Consider the following 15,689-nt stretch of genomic DNA (forward strand, 5'->3'; position numbering starts at 1 on the left):
ACTAGATTAAATTCGATTAAGACTCGCTTTCGTTGACGTTGATACCTTCGACGTGAACAAAACTATTTAGGTCACCCGAAAGGAGGGGTTCGGTTAAACGCGTTTGACTCCGCCCACATTGATCCCGGACCGGAACTGCACACTGCAGTCAGGGGCTTCTCCGTCTTATTGCTTAATTATATTATTATTATATATTACTATGTAAGATTCTCGCTATAGCCACAAGGTGGTGGTAACTTGCGTAGCAGATCTTAGCACACGACGTAGCGTAGTTAAATGTAAACAGGAAGTGGATACACGGGGTTCGTTCTTGGCCTGTGAGTCTTGAGATTGAGACTACATTTTTGTTCATTTTAATTGGATAATTACATATCTACAGAATTATTGTTATAGTAGCTTGTATATTTGTTTTACGTAAAATATTTGAACATGTCCGGATCATCGAGGCCAGGTGAAATGTCCAATTCGCAGTTGTTCCAGCAGGTCAGTATTTTCGATTGATAAAGCCTGGACGTATTTAGTTTACAAATTATAATAGATATAATGTCATGCAGATAGATTGGTTAGTCAGAGCCATAGCTATATTTAGATGTATCTTAATACATGGCTCTGGTCATAGGCATATACATTATTGGTTAGAGCCTGTTTGATCTGTTCAATGGCTATTTAAATTAATGATATCCCTAGCGCTACATTCATTGGCAAAACCGGGCAGCGTACTTCATATAGCATTTTTCTTATTCCATTATGTCCCAAAATACAAGGTTGTTTTACTCAGATGGTTATAAACAATGTCAGTTCTTGCGTCTATAGGCCCGTCTTTGAATTTGAGAGTTTAATTTATTTCTCCAGCCCCATAGCTCAGCTATAATAAACTAAGTGGGAGGGCAGGGCTTTCGTTTGGCTGAAAAATGCATTAAGAATTGTGCTGTAAGATTAAAGATGTGGTTGCTGTAACATGTACTCAGCTGCTAACCTGCCCTCTCTTTTCCCAGTTAGCGCTTTTGGGCTGGCTCCGTTCAGACAGCGAAAAAGACAAGGAGATCTTAACGGCCATCACAGGCATTCAGGTGGCACGAGAGCTCATGAACCGTCTCACAGGACAAAGAGAAGTGGACGCTTTTAAGGTGAATTGATTAAACAGAATGGAAAGACAATTCTTATAGTCTATAGGAGCAGTCTACATACTAAACAATCTTGGCAGAAGTTGTCAAACATATTCTAGTCAGGCCCCGCTCGAGGATGACATGCCTAAGGGGGCATTTTAAGTCCATGGTCATACACATCAACAACCTTTGTTGTATATAATAACACAAGAAATATATGCACCCCACTAGACATACTAGTGTATCCGAAATGCAGCCGTAGCTGTCTAAGGCCTACACATAATTTGCGCCTACCAACACACACAGATCAGCTCGACAGAATGAGCACCACTAGGCTATCAAAGATTCTTACAGGCTTCATAGCATGAACTTCAATCATTACAACTATAGGCTACATTGTTGTTGAATTTGTGACACTACGCAATAAGCATAACCAAGCTGCCACTTCTCCAGGTGCACAATATTTTCTGTGTGGGAGAGTTTCTCACAGTTTCACACACACACACGTACACACACACACACACACACACACACACTATAGCAAGAGAGCAGGGAGGGGGGTGAAAAAGTAGGCTGTGTGTCGTTTTCGTAGGCTACTGTAAAGGTGATGTCAATACTATCACACAATGACTGACAAATGAATGATAAGAGTGAACGTTTGCCTGCTTCTTTTAGTAGACTACACATGGTATTGGTCCTAATACTGAGACATACAAAATGTAGGCCTATCTGAAATGCAGCCATATACACAACACATGTCATTTTGCACACAAGAAAGCATGTGATGTTGAAGTGGACAGCCAGGACAACAGGAGCACTGCGCCAGGGCTCACCTCATAGCACAACCAATTAGGCTACATTGGTCATTGTCCTTATACCCTTCAAATAACTCAAAGCTTTATATCATTAGCAATTAGACCCGTAAAAGCAATCGATTACATTAAGAATCACAGATACATCTAAAAGATGCTTAGAAGAGTTGCAGTCTCCTCGATGCTGTGTTTAACCTCTCAACCTTTCATTCTCCTTCCTGGCAAAATATACTTGTCAGTTATTTTTTTGTATTATATTAGGATCCCCATTAGCTGTTGCCAAAGCAGCAGCTACTCTTTCTTGGGTCCACATGAAACATGACATAATTCAGAACATTAATAGACAAGAACAGCTCAAGGACAGAACTACATATATTTTTTAAAAAGGCACACGTAGCCTACATATCAATACATACACACAAACTATCTAGGTCAAATAAGGTACAGTGGTGAGAACAAGTATTTGATACACTGCCGGTTTTGCAGGTTTTCCAACTTACAAAGCATGTAGAGGTCTGTAATTTTTATCATAGGTACACTTCAACTGTGAGAGACGGAATCTAAATGCAATAAAATGCAAATTAATTACTTAAAAATAATACAATGTGATTTTCTGGATTTTTGTTTTAGATTCCGTCTCTCACAGTTGAAGTGTACCTATGATAAAAATGACAGACCTCTACATGCTTTGTAAGTAGGAAACACTGCTGATTTTGCAGGTTATCAAATACTTGTTCTCCCCACTGTAGAGGCTTTGTGCCGTGAGGTGTTGCTTTATCTGTTTTTAGAAACCACGTTTGCTGTTCATTTGAGCAATATGAGGTCCATCTCAAAGGCTAGCTGGATAAGATGGGCTTCTCATTGATGTAACATGCTCTGTGTTCACTGACTATGTTCTTTAGGGTGGAGAACGAATTTTCACACATTGCTGTAGATTCCCCAAAAATGTTAGTCATGTTTCAGTGCCAACAGCACAGTAGGCATTGCTGACAAAGGCCCGCCATATCTTTGAAGAACACTGATGTTGGTGGGGCCTGCTGGCTGGTCAGTTGGCATCACTCTCGACTAGAGGTCGACCGATTATGATTTTTCAATGCCGATACCGATTATTGGAGGACCAAAAAAAGCAGATACCGATTAATCGGTCAATTTTTTAAAACTTTTTTTTGTTTGTTGTAATAATGACAATTACAACAATACTGAATGGACACTTATTTTAACTTAATATAATACATCAATACAATCAATTTAGCCTCAAATAAATAATGAAACATATTCAATTTGGTTTAAATAATGCAAAAACAAAGTGTTGGAGAAGAAAGTAAAAGTGCAATATGTGCCATGTAAGAAAGCTAACATTTAAGTTCCTTGCTCAGAACATGAGAACATATGAAAGCTGGTGGTTCCTTTTAACACGAGTCTTCAATATTCCCAGGTAACAAGTTTTAGGTTGTAGTTATTATAGGAATTATAGGACTATTTCTCTCTATACCATTTGTATTTCATGAACCTTTGACGATTGGATGTTCTTATAGGCACTTTAGTATTGCCAGTGTAACAGTATAGTTTCCGTCCCTCTCCTCGCTCCTACCTGGGCTCAAACCAGGAACACATCGACAACAGCCACCCTCGAAGCAGCGTTACCCATGCAGAGCAAGGGGAACAACCACTCCAAGTCTCAGAGCGAGTGATGTTTGAAACGCTATTAGCGCGCACCCCGCTAACTAGCTAGCAATTTCACATCGGTTACACCAGCCTAATCTCGGGAGTTGATAGGCTTGAAGCATTGCGAAGAACTGCTGGCAAAATGCACGAAAGTGCTGTTTGAATGAATGCTTACGGGCCTGCTGGTGCCTACCACCGCTCACTCAGACTGCTCTATCAAATCATAGACTTAGTTATAACATAATAACACACAGAAATACGAGCCTTAGGTCATTAATATGGTCGAATCCGGAAACTATTATCTCGAAAAAACAAGACGTTTATTCTTTCAGTGAAATACGGAACCGTTCCGTATTTTATCTGACTGGTCACGTCCATAAGTCTAAATATTCCTGTTACATTGCACAACCTTCAATGTTATGTCATAATTACGTAATTACATAATTAGGCGTCCCAAACTGTTGCATATACACTGACTCTGCGTGCAATGAACACAAGAGAAGTGACACAATTTCACCTGGTTAATATTGCCTGCTAACCTGGATTTCTTTTAGCTAAATATGCAGGTTTCAAAATGTATACTTCTGTGTATTTATTTTAAGAAAGGCATTGATGTTTATGAATCCCCGAGCTGACAAGGTAAAAATCTGTCGTTCTGCCCCTGAACAAGGCAGTTAACCCACCGTTCCTAGGCCGTCATGGAAAATAAGAATGTTTTCTTAACTGACTTGCCTAGTTAAATAAAGATTAAATAAAGGTGTAAAAAATGAATAAAATAATTGGCCAAATCGGTGTCCAAAAATACTGATTTCCGAAAACTTGAAATCGGCCCTAATTAATCGCCCATTCCGATTAATCAGTCAACCTCTACTCTCGACATGGTGGTCATCAGTTTTTTTGCTCTTGGTAGTGCCCAGCCATTTTTGGATATCTATGCTGATAAAAGCTTAGCCAACTAGCTATAATTATTCAACGCGCCATTACCAAAACTTAACGAAACTACTAGCTAGGCTATTATTAGCTGTCGCTGTCTGCAAAAGTTAACTTTTTCCCCCTCTCTGTAAAAAAATACAACCGACCCTGGGATCCAATGAGCTTCCTAAACAAGGCAATAAAGGCAGTACCTTGTGACATTGCATGGCTAGGTGCCCAATTGAATGCATTTTTTTATTTTAAATACTAAATATTACATTATTGCATACCCTCTCCCTCACCCCTCCTCAGATCATGAGCGTACACCCGGCATATAGCCTCTGTCCCGGTCTGTGTCTCTGGCAGGCCTGACAAAACCGGGTATATACCATTTGTTATGTTTATGGGGAATCAAAACTGGGGGGTGTCCATGCCCGGCTTTACCAACCCGTAGAGCCGGCCCTGACTGTAGTGTTCATGTGGTTCATGTTTATGTGTCTGGGTAGACACTTGCTGACCTGCTTGCTTTACTTCTGTCCTCACAGAAAGAATGTATCCAGAGCATTGCAGACTTTGTGCAGAAGAATCCACGTGCCTCACAAAAGGAAATCAACACAGCAGTTGAGAAGCATGTCTTGCTTTTTGCTGCTCGAGTACAGGCCCTTGATTCTGCACCCCTACTATGAGTCCCACACAGCTTACACACAGCTTCTTTGTTGTAGCTCACTATCACTGACTGACCACTGTATCTGAATAGAAAAGCTTCTAAAATTAAGAAATTATTACACCAATCAAGGTATGCCTACACACATGGGTTCTATCTGCGCTCTCTCTCTCTCATGCTGTATTGCAAACAACCCTATTGCAATGTTGTGCTGCAGTACAAAGAATACTGGATAAAAAGCTTTATGTCATGGACCAGGAGATGACCAGACAACTGTACATTTTGGTAACATTCCAATATTTCCACCAGCCAGTCTGTTTAGATTGTTATCGAACCTAATTTAATCTAAACCATGTTTTTGATATAATTTTCATAACGTAGAGAGCCTTATCTAAGGCAGATGTAATTGTTGTCTATCTGTTGTATGTTGTCTTCATATATTGTCTAATATTATACATATTGCCTTATTTGAATTATTGTAATGAATTGATATTAAAAGGGAGACTCTTCTGATGCTTTTTTTGGCAAATTATTGAACACTGGATAAAGAAAAGGAATGGGTTGTATGATTTGGGGATATTGCCATGTTTCATTCTGTGTATAACAGCATGATAAGTGTCAGTGTGGTAAGTGACACATGAGCATTTTAAGATGAAAAATTATGGATGCAAAAAAACTTCTGAACACAAGACTACAGCACTAAACTTGTGCTAGCAGATATGCTCTTAAAATAGGCTTTCCTGGACACATTGATATACGATCTGAAATCACTAAAAGAAGTGTCAGTTGAAGAGTATTTTGTACAGTGCCTTCAGAAAGTATTCATACCACTTGACTTATTTCACATTTTGTTGTTATAGCCCGAATTCAAAATTGATTAAATATTTTCTCACCCATCTACACACAATACCCCATAATGACAATGTGAAAACAACATGTTTTTAGATTTTTTTTCTAATGTTTTGAAAAGGAAATAGAGTGATTTTGGAAAGTATTCAGACCCCTTGACTTTTTCCACATTTTTTATTTCATTTTTTAAACTTAAATATCACTTTTACATAAGTTGTCAGACCCTTTACTCAGTACTTTGTTGAAGCACCTTTGGCAGTGATTACAGCCTCAAGTCTTCTTGGTATGACCCTACAAACTTGGCACACCTGTATTTGGGGAGTATCTGCCCTTCTCTGAAGATCCTCTCAAGCTCTGTCAGGTTGGTTGGGGAACATCGCTGCACAGCTATTTTCAGGCCAGAGATGTTCAATCGGGTTCAAATTCGGGCTCTGGCTGGGCCACTCAAGGACATTCAGAGATTTGTCCCGAAGCCACTCCTGCATTGTCTTGGCTGTGTGCTTAGGATTGTTGTCCTGTTGGAAGGTGAACCTTCGCCCCAGTCTTCATTCCCTCAATCCTGACTAGTCTTCCAGTCACTGCTGCTAAAAAAACATCCCCACAGCATGATGCTGCCACCACCATACTTCACCGTAGGGATGGTGCCAGGTTTCCCCCAGATGTGACACTTGGTATTCAGGCCAAAGAGTTCAGTCTTGGTTTCATCAGATCAGAGAATCTTGTTTGGCATGGTCTGAGAGTCCTTTAGGTGCCTTTTGGCAAACTCCAAGTGGGCTGTCATGTGTCTTTAAATGAGGAGTGGCTTCTGTCTGGTCACTTGACCATAAAGGCCTGATTGGTGGAATGCTGCAGACATGGTTGTCCTTCTAGAAATTTCTCCCATGTCCACAGAGGATCTCTGGAGCTCGGTCAGAGTGACCATCAGGCTCTTGGTCACCTCCCTGACCAAGGCCATCTCCCCCGATTTCTCAGTTTGGCCGAGAGGCCAGCTCTAGGTCTGAATACTTTCCGAATGCACTGTATATGTAATTTAGATAAGTATTCACACCCCTGAGTCAATACATGTTGGAATCACCTTTGGCAGTAATTACAGCTATGTGTCTTTCTGGGTAAGTCTCTAAGAAATTTGCACACCTGGATTGTGCAATTTTTACACATTCTTTTTAAAATTCTTCAAGCTCTCTCAAGTTGGTTTTTGATCATTGCTTGACAGCCATTTTCAAGTCTTGCCATAGATGTTCAAGAAAATTCAAGTCCAAACTGTTTCTAGGTGACTTAGAAACATTCAATGTTGTCTTGGTAAGCTACTCCACTGTATATTTGGCCTTGTGTTTTAGGTTATTGTCCTGCTGAAAGGTACATTTGTCTCCCAGTGTCTGGTGGAAAGCAGACAGAACCAGGTTTTCCTGATTCAGGATTTTGCCTGTGTTTAGCTCTATTACGTTTATTTTTATTCCATAGAAAATTCCCTAGTCCTTGCCGATCACAGGCATACCCATGACATGATGCAGCCAACACCATGCTTGAAAATATGAAGTGATACTCAGTGATTTGTTTTGTTGGATTTGTCCCAAACATAACGCTTTATATTCAGGACAAAAAGTTAATTTATTTTCCACATTTGCAGCAGTTTTTCTTTAGTGCATTACTGCAAACATGATGCATATTTTTGAATATTCTGTGCCGTCTTTCTTCTTCTCACTATATCATTTAGATTAGTATTGTGGAGTAACTACAATGTTGTTGATCCATCCTCAGTTTTCTCCTATCACAGCCATTGAACACTGTTCAATGTCACCATTTGCCTCATGGTGAAATCCCTTAGGGGTTTCCTTCTTCTCTGGCAACTAAGTTAGAAACGATGCCTGTATCTTTGTAGTGACTAGGTGTATTGATACACCACCCGAAGTGTAATTAATAACTTCACCATGCTCAAAGGGATATTCAATGTATGATTTGTTTTTACCCATCTACCAATAGGTGCCCTTCTTCGTGAGGCATTGGAAAACCTCCCTGATCTTCGTGGTTGAATCTGTTTTTGAAATTCACTGCTGGACTTACAATTATCTGTATGTGTGTGGTACTGAGATCTGGTACTCATTCAAAAATCATGTTAAACTCTATTATTGCACACAGAGTGAGTCCATGCTACTTATCATGTGACTTGTTAAGCACATTTTTACTCCTTATTTAGGCTTGTTATAACAAAGGGGTTAAACACATATTGACTCGAGACATTTCAGCTTTTAATTTTGAATTAATTTGTAAAAATGTCTAAAACCATAATTCCACTTTGACAGTATGGAGTATTGTGTGTTGGCCAGTGTGTCACGAATCACGCTGAAGATGGTGCCTCTTCCTGTTCGGGCGGCGCTCGGCGGTCGTCGTCGCCGGCCTACTAGCTGCCACCGATCCCCTTTTCTGTTTCATTTAGTTGTGTCTGATTAGTTGCACCTGTTTTGTGTTTAGGTTTTGATTGTGGGCTATTTAAACCCAGTAGGCCCGCCGGCTGTTGTGCGGGCTTGTTTCTCTGTTCGTTTTGTGGATGTGATATTTTTGTATTTCTCCGGACTGTTTGTGTCCTGTTTTTGGGCCAGTCATTGTATGCGCCTGGTGTTTTGGCGTGACCTACTTTTCTCCGGAATAAATACAGTTGTCCTTTACCCTCTGCTCTCTGCGCCTGACTCCGCACCCACTACTCCTAGAAGTCGTAACACAGTGACAAATCTAAATTGAATCAATTTTAAATGCAGGCTGAAACACAACAGAATGTGGAAAAAGTCAAGGGGTATGAATACTTTCTGAAAGCACTATAGGTTGTTGTGGAAATTCTACACAGGGACTCTCAAAGTCAATATTAAATGAATCATCCTTTATTATTAGTGCGCTGGAGAGGTTCCAACCAACTCAATGCACAAAGTACACCAAATTATTTAACTATATTTCAAACATTTAAAAAATGTTGTGTATCAGGATTACATTGGGTTTTTCAGTACATTTCTTATCACGAGAATTTACATGTGTGCAACCAAAACTCCGACATTAGATACTTCAGAGATTTTCCTTTGTGTGCCCTTTAAGCTGCATCCTTTCCTCAGGAAGTCTTTCAAAGGGAGTAATACAGAGAATTATTGTTAAATGTAAAAATAAAACTTGCTAGCGGCCATTCCATCAGTGCTGGAAGAAATAAAATAAACATGTATATAGTTTTCATTACGCTACATTTTAATCAGTCTTAACAATTCTTAACCATTAATTGAGTTTACTGCATCTTGGGAAGGAAGTCTTAATAAAACCATGTGTATACAGAATTATACTTCAGACACATCAAATGATACGGTGTCCCGTAAAGCTGAATTAGGCTAAAGCCTTCTAAACCTTCTAAAGTAAACAATTCCAGAGCCCCTCTCCTGTAATGTCAATCTGTTGTTTAACACATCTGCTAGGACCTTCAAAAAGTTGGTGCAGGTTTATCAGCTCAATATTTGGTACCTACATTTTTACTTGGTTCTACTTCTAGACACAGTTCCACGTAACAGATTATTGTTTTAGATGACATTACCTTCTTACTTAAATCATTTGTGCTACCCAAACTATAGAATTGAGCAATAAGTTGTCAAAAATCTGTCTTATTCAATTATTCATACCTCTGTCCCAAATTTCCCCACTGTGTCCCTTACCCCCAATGTGTTCCTTACAGCCTGTTTGAGTTCAGTGTGTACGATCTATTGTTCCACTGGAGGCTTATCTCTTACCCAAACACAAGATGGCACCCTCATACCTCTGTTCGTCATGTGATCTTGTATTAAAACATTTACTTCTTCAAATTACTAAGATATTGCATTATTAGAGTGCTATCTGAAAGCCAATTACCATTCGCTTTGTTACTTTCACTAGTCTCCATATGTTTCCTTCAACTAGGACTCCCTTCTTCCCAATAGGAAGATCATCTCAATCTACTACTTCTAATACACAAGGATCAAAAACAAGGAGTACAGGAGGGGACTGAGCACGCACCCCTGAGGTACCCCTGTGTTGAGGATCCCATGTGCATCTTCAACGATTCTCTTGTCGTTACCATATGTATCTCCTATATATAGATATTAACACCTCGTGTTATTGTTAGTTGCTGCGGCCCATGTAGTCACTTCTTATAAATGCATACAGACAGCTGTCAGCGGGGCTTTTCATCGTACCATTACACCCTCTTCTAGTCTTCTCATTAGACTAGTAAATAGCCGTCTCTCTATAAGACTATGGGTACCTTTTATGCGTTACTCACCTTAATTTGATTGATTTTATCAGTTGCCGTCCCTCAATTGTTTGCAGATGATGTGTCTCCTCCTGGGCAGCCCACTGTAAGGGTCTGGCCTGGGCGGATCTCATCGTCTTTTGGTCAGTGGGGAATGTCCCTCATGCTTCATAAAATGCACCACCGGTTTTCCTCGTAGACCCCCAGTGGAAAGCTCCGCAGGCAGCATCAATCATCAACATTGTGACGCCAAATTGTTGTCAAAATTCTACTTAGGGACACTCAAAGTCAATATTAAATTAATCAACTTTTATTATTATTTATTATTATTATTATCAGCGTGCTGGAAAGGTACCAACCAACTCAATGCACCAAGTACACATGTCAATCAGGAGCTCTACTCGGGGCAGTCCCGTTAATTCCTTAAATACTGGTTATAGACATGTTACATAGGCATAGTTCGTAGGGTTGGTACCGGCATGTGTCTGGCACCATCTCCTATCTTAACTTATAGAACATATTCTGGGCATTCTGCCAGATTTGATTTTTTACCAGGTAAGTTGACTGAGAAAATATTCTCATTTACAACAACGACCTGGGGAATACTTACAGAGGAGAGGAGGGGGATGAATGAGACAATTGTAAGCTGGGGATGATATGAGGGACAGCTTGGGAATTTAGCCAGGACACCAGGGTTAACACCCCTACTCTTACAATAAGTGCCATGGGATCTTTAATGACCTCAGAGAGTCAGGACACCCATTTAACATCCCATCCTGAAAGACAGCACCCTACACAGAGCAGTGTCCCCAATCACTGCCCTGGGGCATTGGGATATTTGTTTTAATTTGTTTTTTAGACCAGAGGAAAGAGTGCCTCCTTCTGGTCCTTGAACACCACTTCCAGCAGCATCTTATCTCCCATCCAGGTACGAACCAGGACCAACCCTGCTTAGCTTCAGAAGCAAGCCAGCAGTGGGATGCAGGGTGCAGATGGTCCTAAGGAGGAGGGCATGTCAGCCCCCCCCCTCATATCTTTACCAAGCACAGGCAGGAACCAATAATTATTTATGACACTAAGACAAGATGAACATTTTCAAGACTGTCTCTTCACATTATACACATTTCCATCACAAGGTGTAAAGGCCGGTGTCTCTCATTCATGCACAGCCTCTTTCTTCTGCACCTGGACACTCAGTACTTCAGTGTCGTAGCATGAACCAATGCCCCTCTAGTACCCCTCAGCCCTCATCCAAGATTAAAGGCAGACGGACAAACACAAAAGAGCAGTCAGGAACAACAAATCCATCACTCCCACACAAACTACAACAGAAAGGAGGCACACCTTGTACCTGAGACACTTGGTACTAAACCAAAGGAGAGAGGAGAACATATGTGGTTGTCTGAAAATTAGACTCAGTTAATCACTTGGTACAGCCTGATAAAAGTATAATCAATGAGCTGTGAACCACCTCAGAAGACCTCTGAAGGTTCGATGTATTTGAATGCCACATTTGCAGTCAGATGTTGCATGGATAAATACCATGCAAATAAGAAGTTGCTGTGTTTTAATCAGTTTACAGCTCAAATCCAGTGTTTTAATCAGTTTAGATACAGTATTTGCATATCAATAATATATTGAAGACCATCTGTTACTGTCTGCCCAGTGAGAGAGAATATTAGATTGAATGTTGATTACAGGTTGGAGGACATGAATAGAAAAGCTTCTAAAATCAAGAAATTATTACACCAATCAAGGTTTGCTTGCAAACATGGGTTCTATTTGCTCTCTCTCTCTCGCTCTCTCGCTCCCGCTCTCACTCGCTCTCATCTCACTACTCACTACACATACTTGTTCACTGATCATCAGATCCTTGGAAAAGCACGCTCAGTGCAGGTACCTTAAACCGCAGATCAAGTCTCACCATGGCCATGTGCAAAAACTGTTTGAATAAAGTGTGAAATTATCGGATTAATCAAGATCTCAAAAATCAGGTATGTTTTGTCTCTCTTTATTATTCAGATAATATGTGATATGAATTATCGAAAAGCCTTATGAGCAATTCGTGTAAAAAAAATAAAAAAAATATGAGAGGTGTAGGTTTTGATGATACTCTCTGATATTCAGGAAAAGTAAATAGCTCTAGTGATTCATTATAGTTTTACTTTACAAGACAGATGTCAGTAAATTAATATACACATTTTGAGAAAAGATCGAAAAAAGGATTTCTACTTGTTGATTGAAAACAATTCCAATACCAAGTTAATTACCCAGTAGTACCTGTATCTTGTTCACAGACCAGTTCAGGATTTCATAGTCATAAACTGTGACCATACAGTCAGGAGTCCTCTTCTTATCAGTGGGCACATCATCAGATTCAGAACTCATAGAGGTGAATGACCACTCAGGACATTACGACACATTGAGAGCGCTCTGGATGGATCAACCATCAACATCCCCTGGCATCGGGGGGGCAGCTGTGTGTGTAGGTTCTCTGTGTGGGTACCCTCTTTTTTGTTAGCATATTAGGGTATGTTAAACTTGTATTTTTGTGTCTGTGCTGTAGTTTGGTGTGTGTGATGTATGTGTAGTGAGCTGTGTAAATAAGGCAGGCTCAGACAGGCAGTGTATGTTAGTGCGGTGTTGTATCTGTGCTGGGCTAGCTGCACTCATGGCTCGTAAACGGAGTGGAGGCTGCTGCCCCCGGCCGCCCCTCAATAAGGACAATGCCCGCTTCTGCCTGCTGGCAGGGCTTATCCTGCTCTACCTGCTGTGTGGGGCGGCTGTGTTCTCCGCCCTGGAGCGCCCCTCTGAGCTCCGTGCCCACCGCCTCTGGGACCAGCAGCTGGCCAACTTCACCCTGAGTCACCAGGTAAGCCTGGGAGCCTTGCACGCGCTGCTGCGACAGTATGAAGAGGCCAATGGGGCTGGGATCAGAGTGGACGCTCTTAGGCCCCGCTGGGACTTCTCTGGAGCCTTCTACTTTGTTGGCACGGTTGTGTCCACCATCGGTGAGTTGGACAGCTGCTCTGTGTGAGGGTCAGAGTCAGGGTATTTAAGATGCAAAGTTATTTGCTGTCATGTAGATGCAAACTGAACACAACTGTTTCAACAGATACACAGTATAATGTAGAATATTTATTTGAGTAGATGAAGGGGATGACAAGAGAGAGGAGAGGAAGCTGGGATGGGATTAGATTGATGATCGGTGAGACTCCGAGGCATTATTTGTCAAATTAGTTAAATTTCAATGTACATCTGGGCATGTGAGGTCAATTTACATTTCTGGGACTTTAGCATTTTGTTATGTGATCACTACTAATGACTGAACATTGTTAATGTTTCCATCTCATCCCTTCTTTCTCTCAGCCTCTGTTTTCATGACTCATTCAGTCTCTCTTATTTTGAGTTTGTCAACATAGTGTCCAGTACTGTAAAATGATGATCCCTTACTCTAATATAAATTGCATTCATGGTATGAAATGAAAATACCTATATCAACAGCCACTCCACATCTTTTATCATCTTGAAATCTAGTGCTAAGTAAGAACAAATGTAAAGGCACTTATTTGACAAACAATTGGCACATTGACCCTTCTCTTTTGTACTCTTTCCCACCAGGCTTTGGTATGAACACCCCAGCTACCATCCCTGGTAAAATATTCCTGATCTTCTACGGCCTCATCGGCTGTGCCGCCACCATCCTCTTCTTCAACCTCTTCCTGGAGAGGATCATCACCATGCTAGCCTACATCATGCGCTGGTGCCACGAGCGGAGGATGAGGCGCTCAGGGGTGGGGCCTGTGTCTGGGGTCGGGGAGCCCCACAGTGAGGAGGACAGTCTGGAGGGTTGGAAGCCCTCTGTCTACTACGTGATGCTGATCCTGGGAGTGGCGTCTGTGCTGATCGCCTGCAGTGCCTCCTCTCTGTACTGCTCCATGGAGGACTGGAGCTACATGGACTCCCTGTACTTCTGCTTTGTGGCCTTCAGCACTATCGGCTTCGGGGACCTGGTGAGTAGCCAGAGAGAGCGTTATGAGGCCCAGGATGCCTATCGCCTGGGCAACTGTCTCTTCATCCTCATGGGCGTGTGCTGCATCTACTCCCTGTTCAACGTTATCTCCATCATCATCAAACAGACTCTCAACTGGATCCTGACCCGGCTGGCTTGCCCAGGCCGGCGCTGTCCCTGCTCTTGCCCTAAGAGGGGCCTCTGCCGGCTGCTCTGCTGCCCCTGCCTCCCTAACAAACACAGCGGCTTGAGGCCTCCACCCGCACGGCTCCGCCAGCAACGGCTCAAACGCAACGCTGTGCAGCCCACCCCATCTCACCCCCCTGTGAGGCGACACCGCTACACAGACGCCTCGGTGGAGACAGTGTGTAACAGCGAGACAGACGCTGGGATGGGGGTGGACGGGGTCGCTGGAGGCCGGCGTCTCTCTGGGGAGATGATCTCGGTGAATGACTTCACAGCGTCCAATAAGGTGTCTCTGGCGCTGCTGCAGAAGCAGCTGTGTGAGACAGCCCACCAGGGCCCCCGTCAGAGCCACGTTCCCCGTCACAACGGCTTCTCTGGGGGGGTGGGCGCATTTGCCATCATGAACAACCGCCTGCAGGAGACTAGTGTGGACAGGTAATCACACCTGACCCCAGTCACACTAACTCACAGAAATAAAGCACTGTTTTCTGAGGGTTATTGTAATATTACCGAATGGTAGACTGGATGCTGGATCCTCTTCTGTTATTCCTAGAAAACTAGTGACGTTTCATCCTCAGAATTAGCATTGTTTGTAGATCAAAGTACAGTAGTGAAACAGAACAGTTGGATGCTACAGCTGGACATACATATTTGCCAAATGTAAATATATTCACATAAAACTCATTAGTTTTCAATGTAACTCATGTTGAGGGTAGCTAGGTTCTTAGTTCTAGACATGATGATAGCCCACAGCAGACCTCTATTCTGTCTGACAGCTTTTCAGGATGCCAGACATTCATGATGATCACTGACAATGGTCCCTCTAAACTGCACATGGGCGCACAGCTCCCCTCAGACTGCGCACAGATTGAACTTCTCTCAACTTTCTAGAGTTTTCCCCTTCTGTTAACACTATCAACGTTTCGCTCTGCTGTAGGAATTGTGCTCAAATCAACGCAATATTAGCCACTTTCAATGTAACATTTCGAAACAAAATGAACTATGCAAAGCTAACTGTGCAAGAGATGTTATTGTAGGCAGCACGCATTGGAGTAGGATTAGGATTCTGTTGCATTGACATGCATGACAGAGGCCCGTACTCTCTGCAGGCCAGTGCGCCATAACCAATCAGAGCTGTAGTAGACATATTGGCTGCAATGAGGGTCCTGGGTAGATGCACTTGTTTTGAGATCAAAGCGAGAGCTGTGTAGCCACCTGCGCACATTTGTTC

At 42.0% G+C, this 15,689-nt stretch overlaps 1 protein-coding gene and 1 long non-coding RNA gene across 2 annotated transcripts; both read left to right on the forward strand.

The window, feature by feature from the left end:
- Positions 1 to 115: 115 nt before the first annotated feature.
- On the forward strand, positions 116 to 5,672 carry LOC139422983 (uncharacterized). Its single transcript, XR_011635781.1, has 3 exons — positions 116 to 483; positions 996 to 1,127; positions 5,041 to 5,672. It is a non-coding gene; the product is annotated as an uncharacterized lncRNA (long non-coding RNA).
- A 7,259-nt stretch (positions 5,673 to 12,931) lies between these two features.
- LOC139421962 (potassium channel subfamily K member 13-like) lies at positions 12,932 to 14,897 on the forward strand. The gene is made up of 3 exons (XM_071173105.1): positions 12,932 to 13,271; positions 13,882 to 14,427; positions 14,512 to 14,897. Exons 1-3 carry the CDS (start codon positions 12,932 to 12,934, stop codon positions 14,895 to 14,897), a joined length of 1,272 nt encoding a protein of 423 aa, XP_071029206.1.
- Positions 14,898 to 15,689: the final 792 nt, after the last annotated feature.

This window comes from Oncorhynchus clarkii, chromosome 12, assembly GCF_045791955.1.
Source record: "Oncorhynchus clarkii lewisi isolate Uvic-CL-2024 chromosome 12, UVic_Ocla_1.0, whole genome shotgun sequence".
In the NCBI taxonomy this organism is placed as follows: Eukaryota; Metazoa; Chordata; class Actinopteri; order Salmoniformes; family Salmonidae; genus Oncorhynchus; species Oncorhynchus clarkii.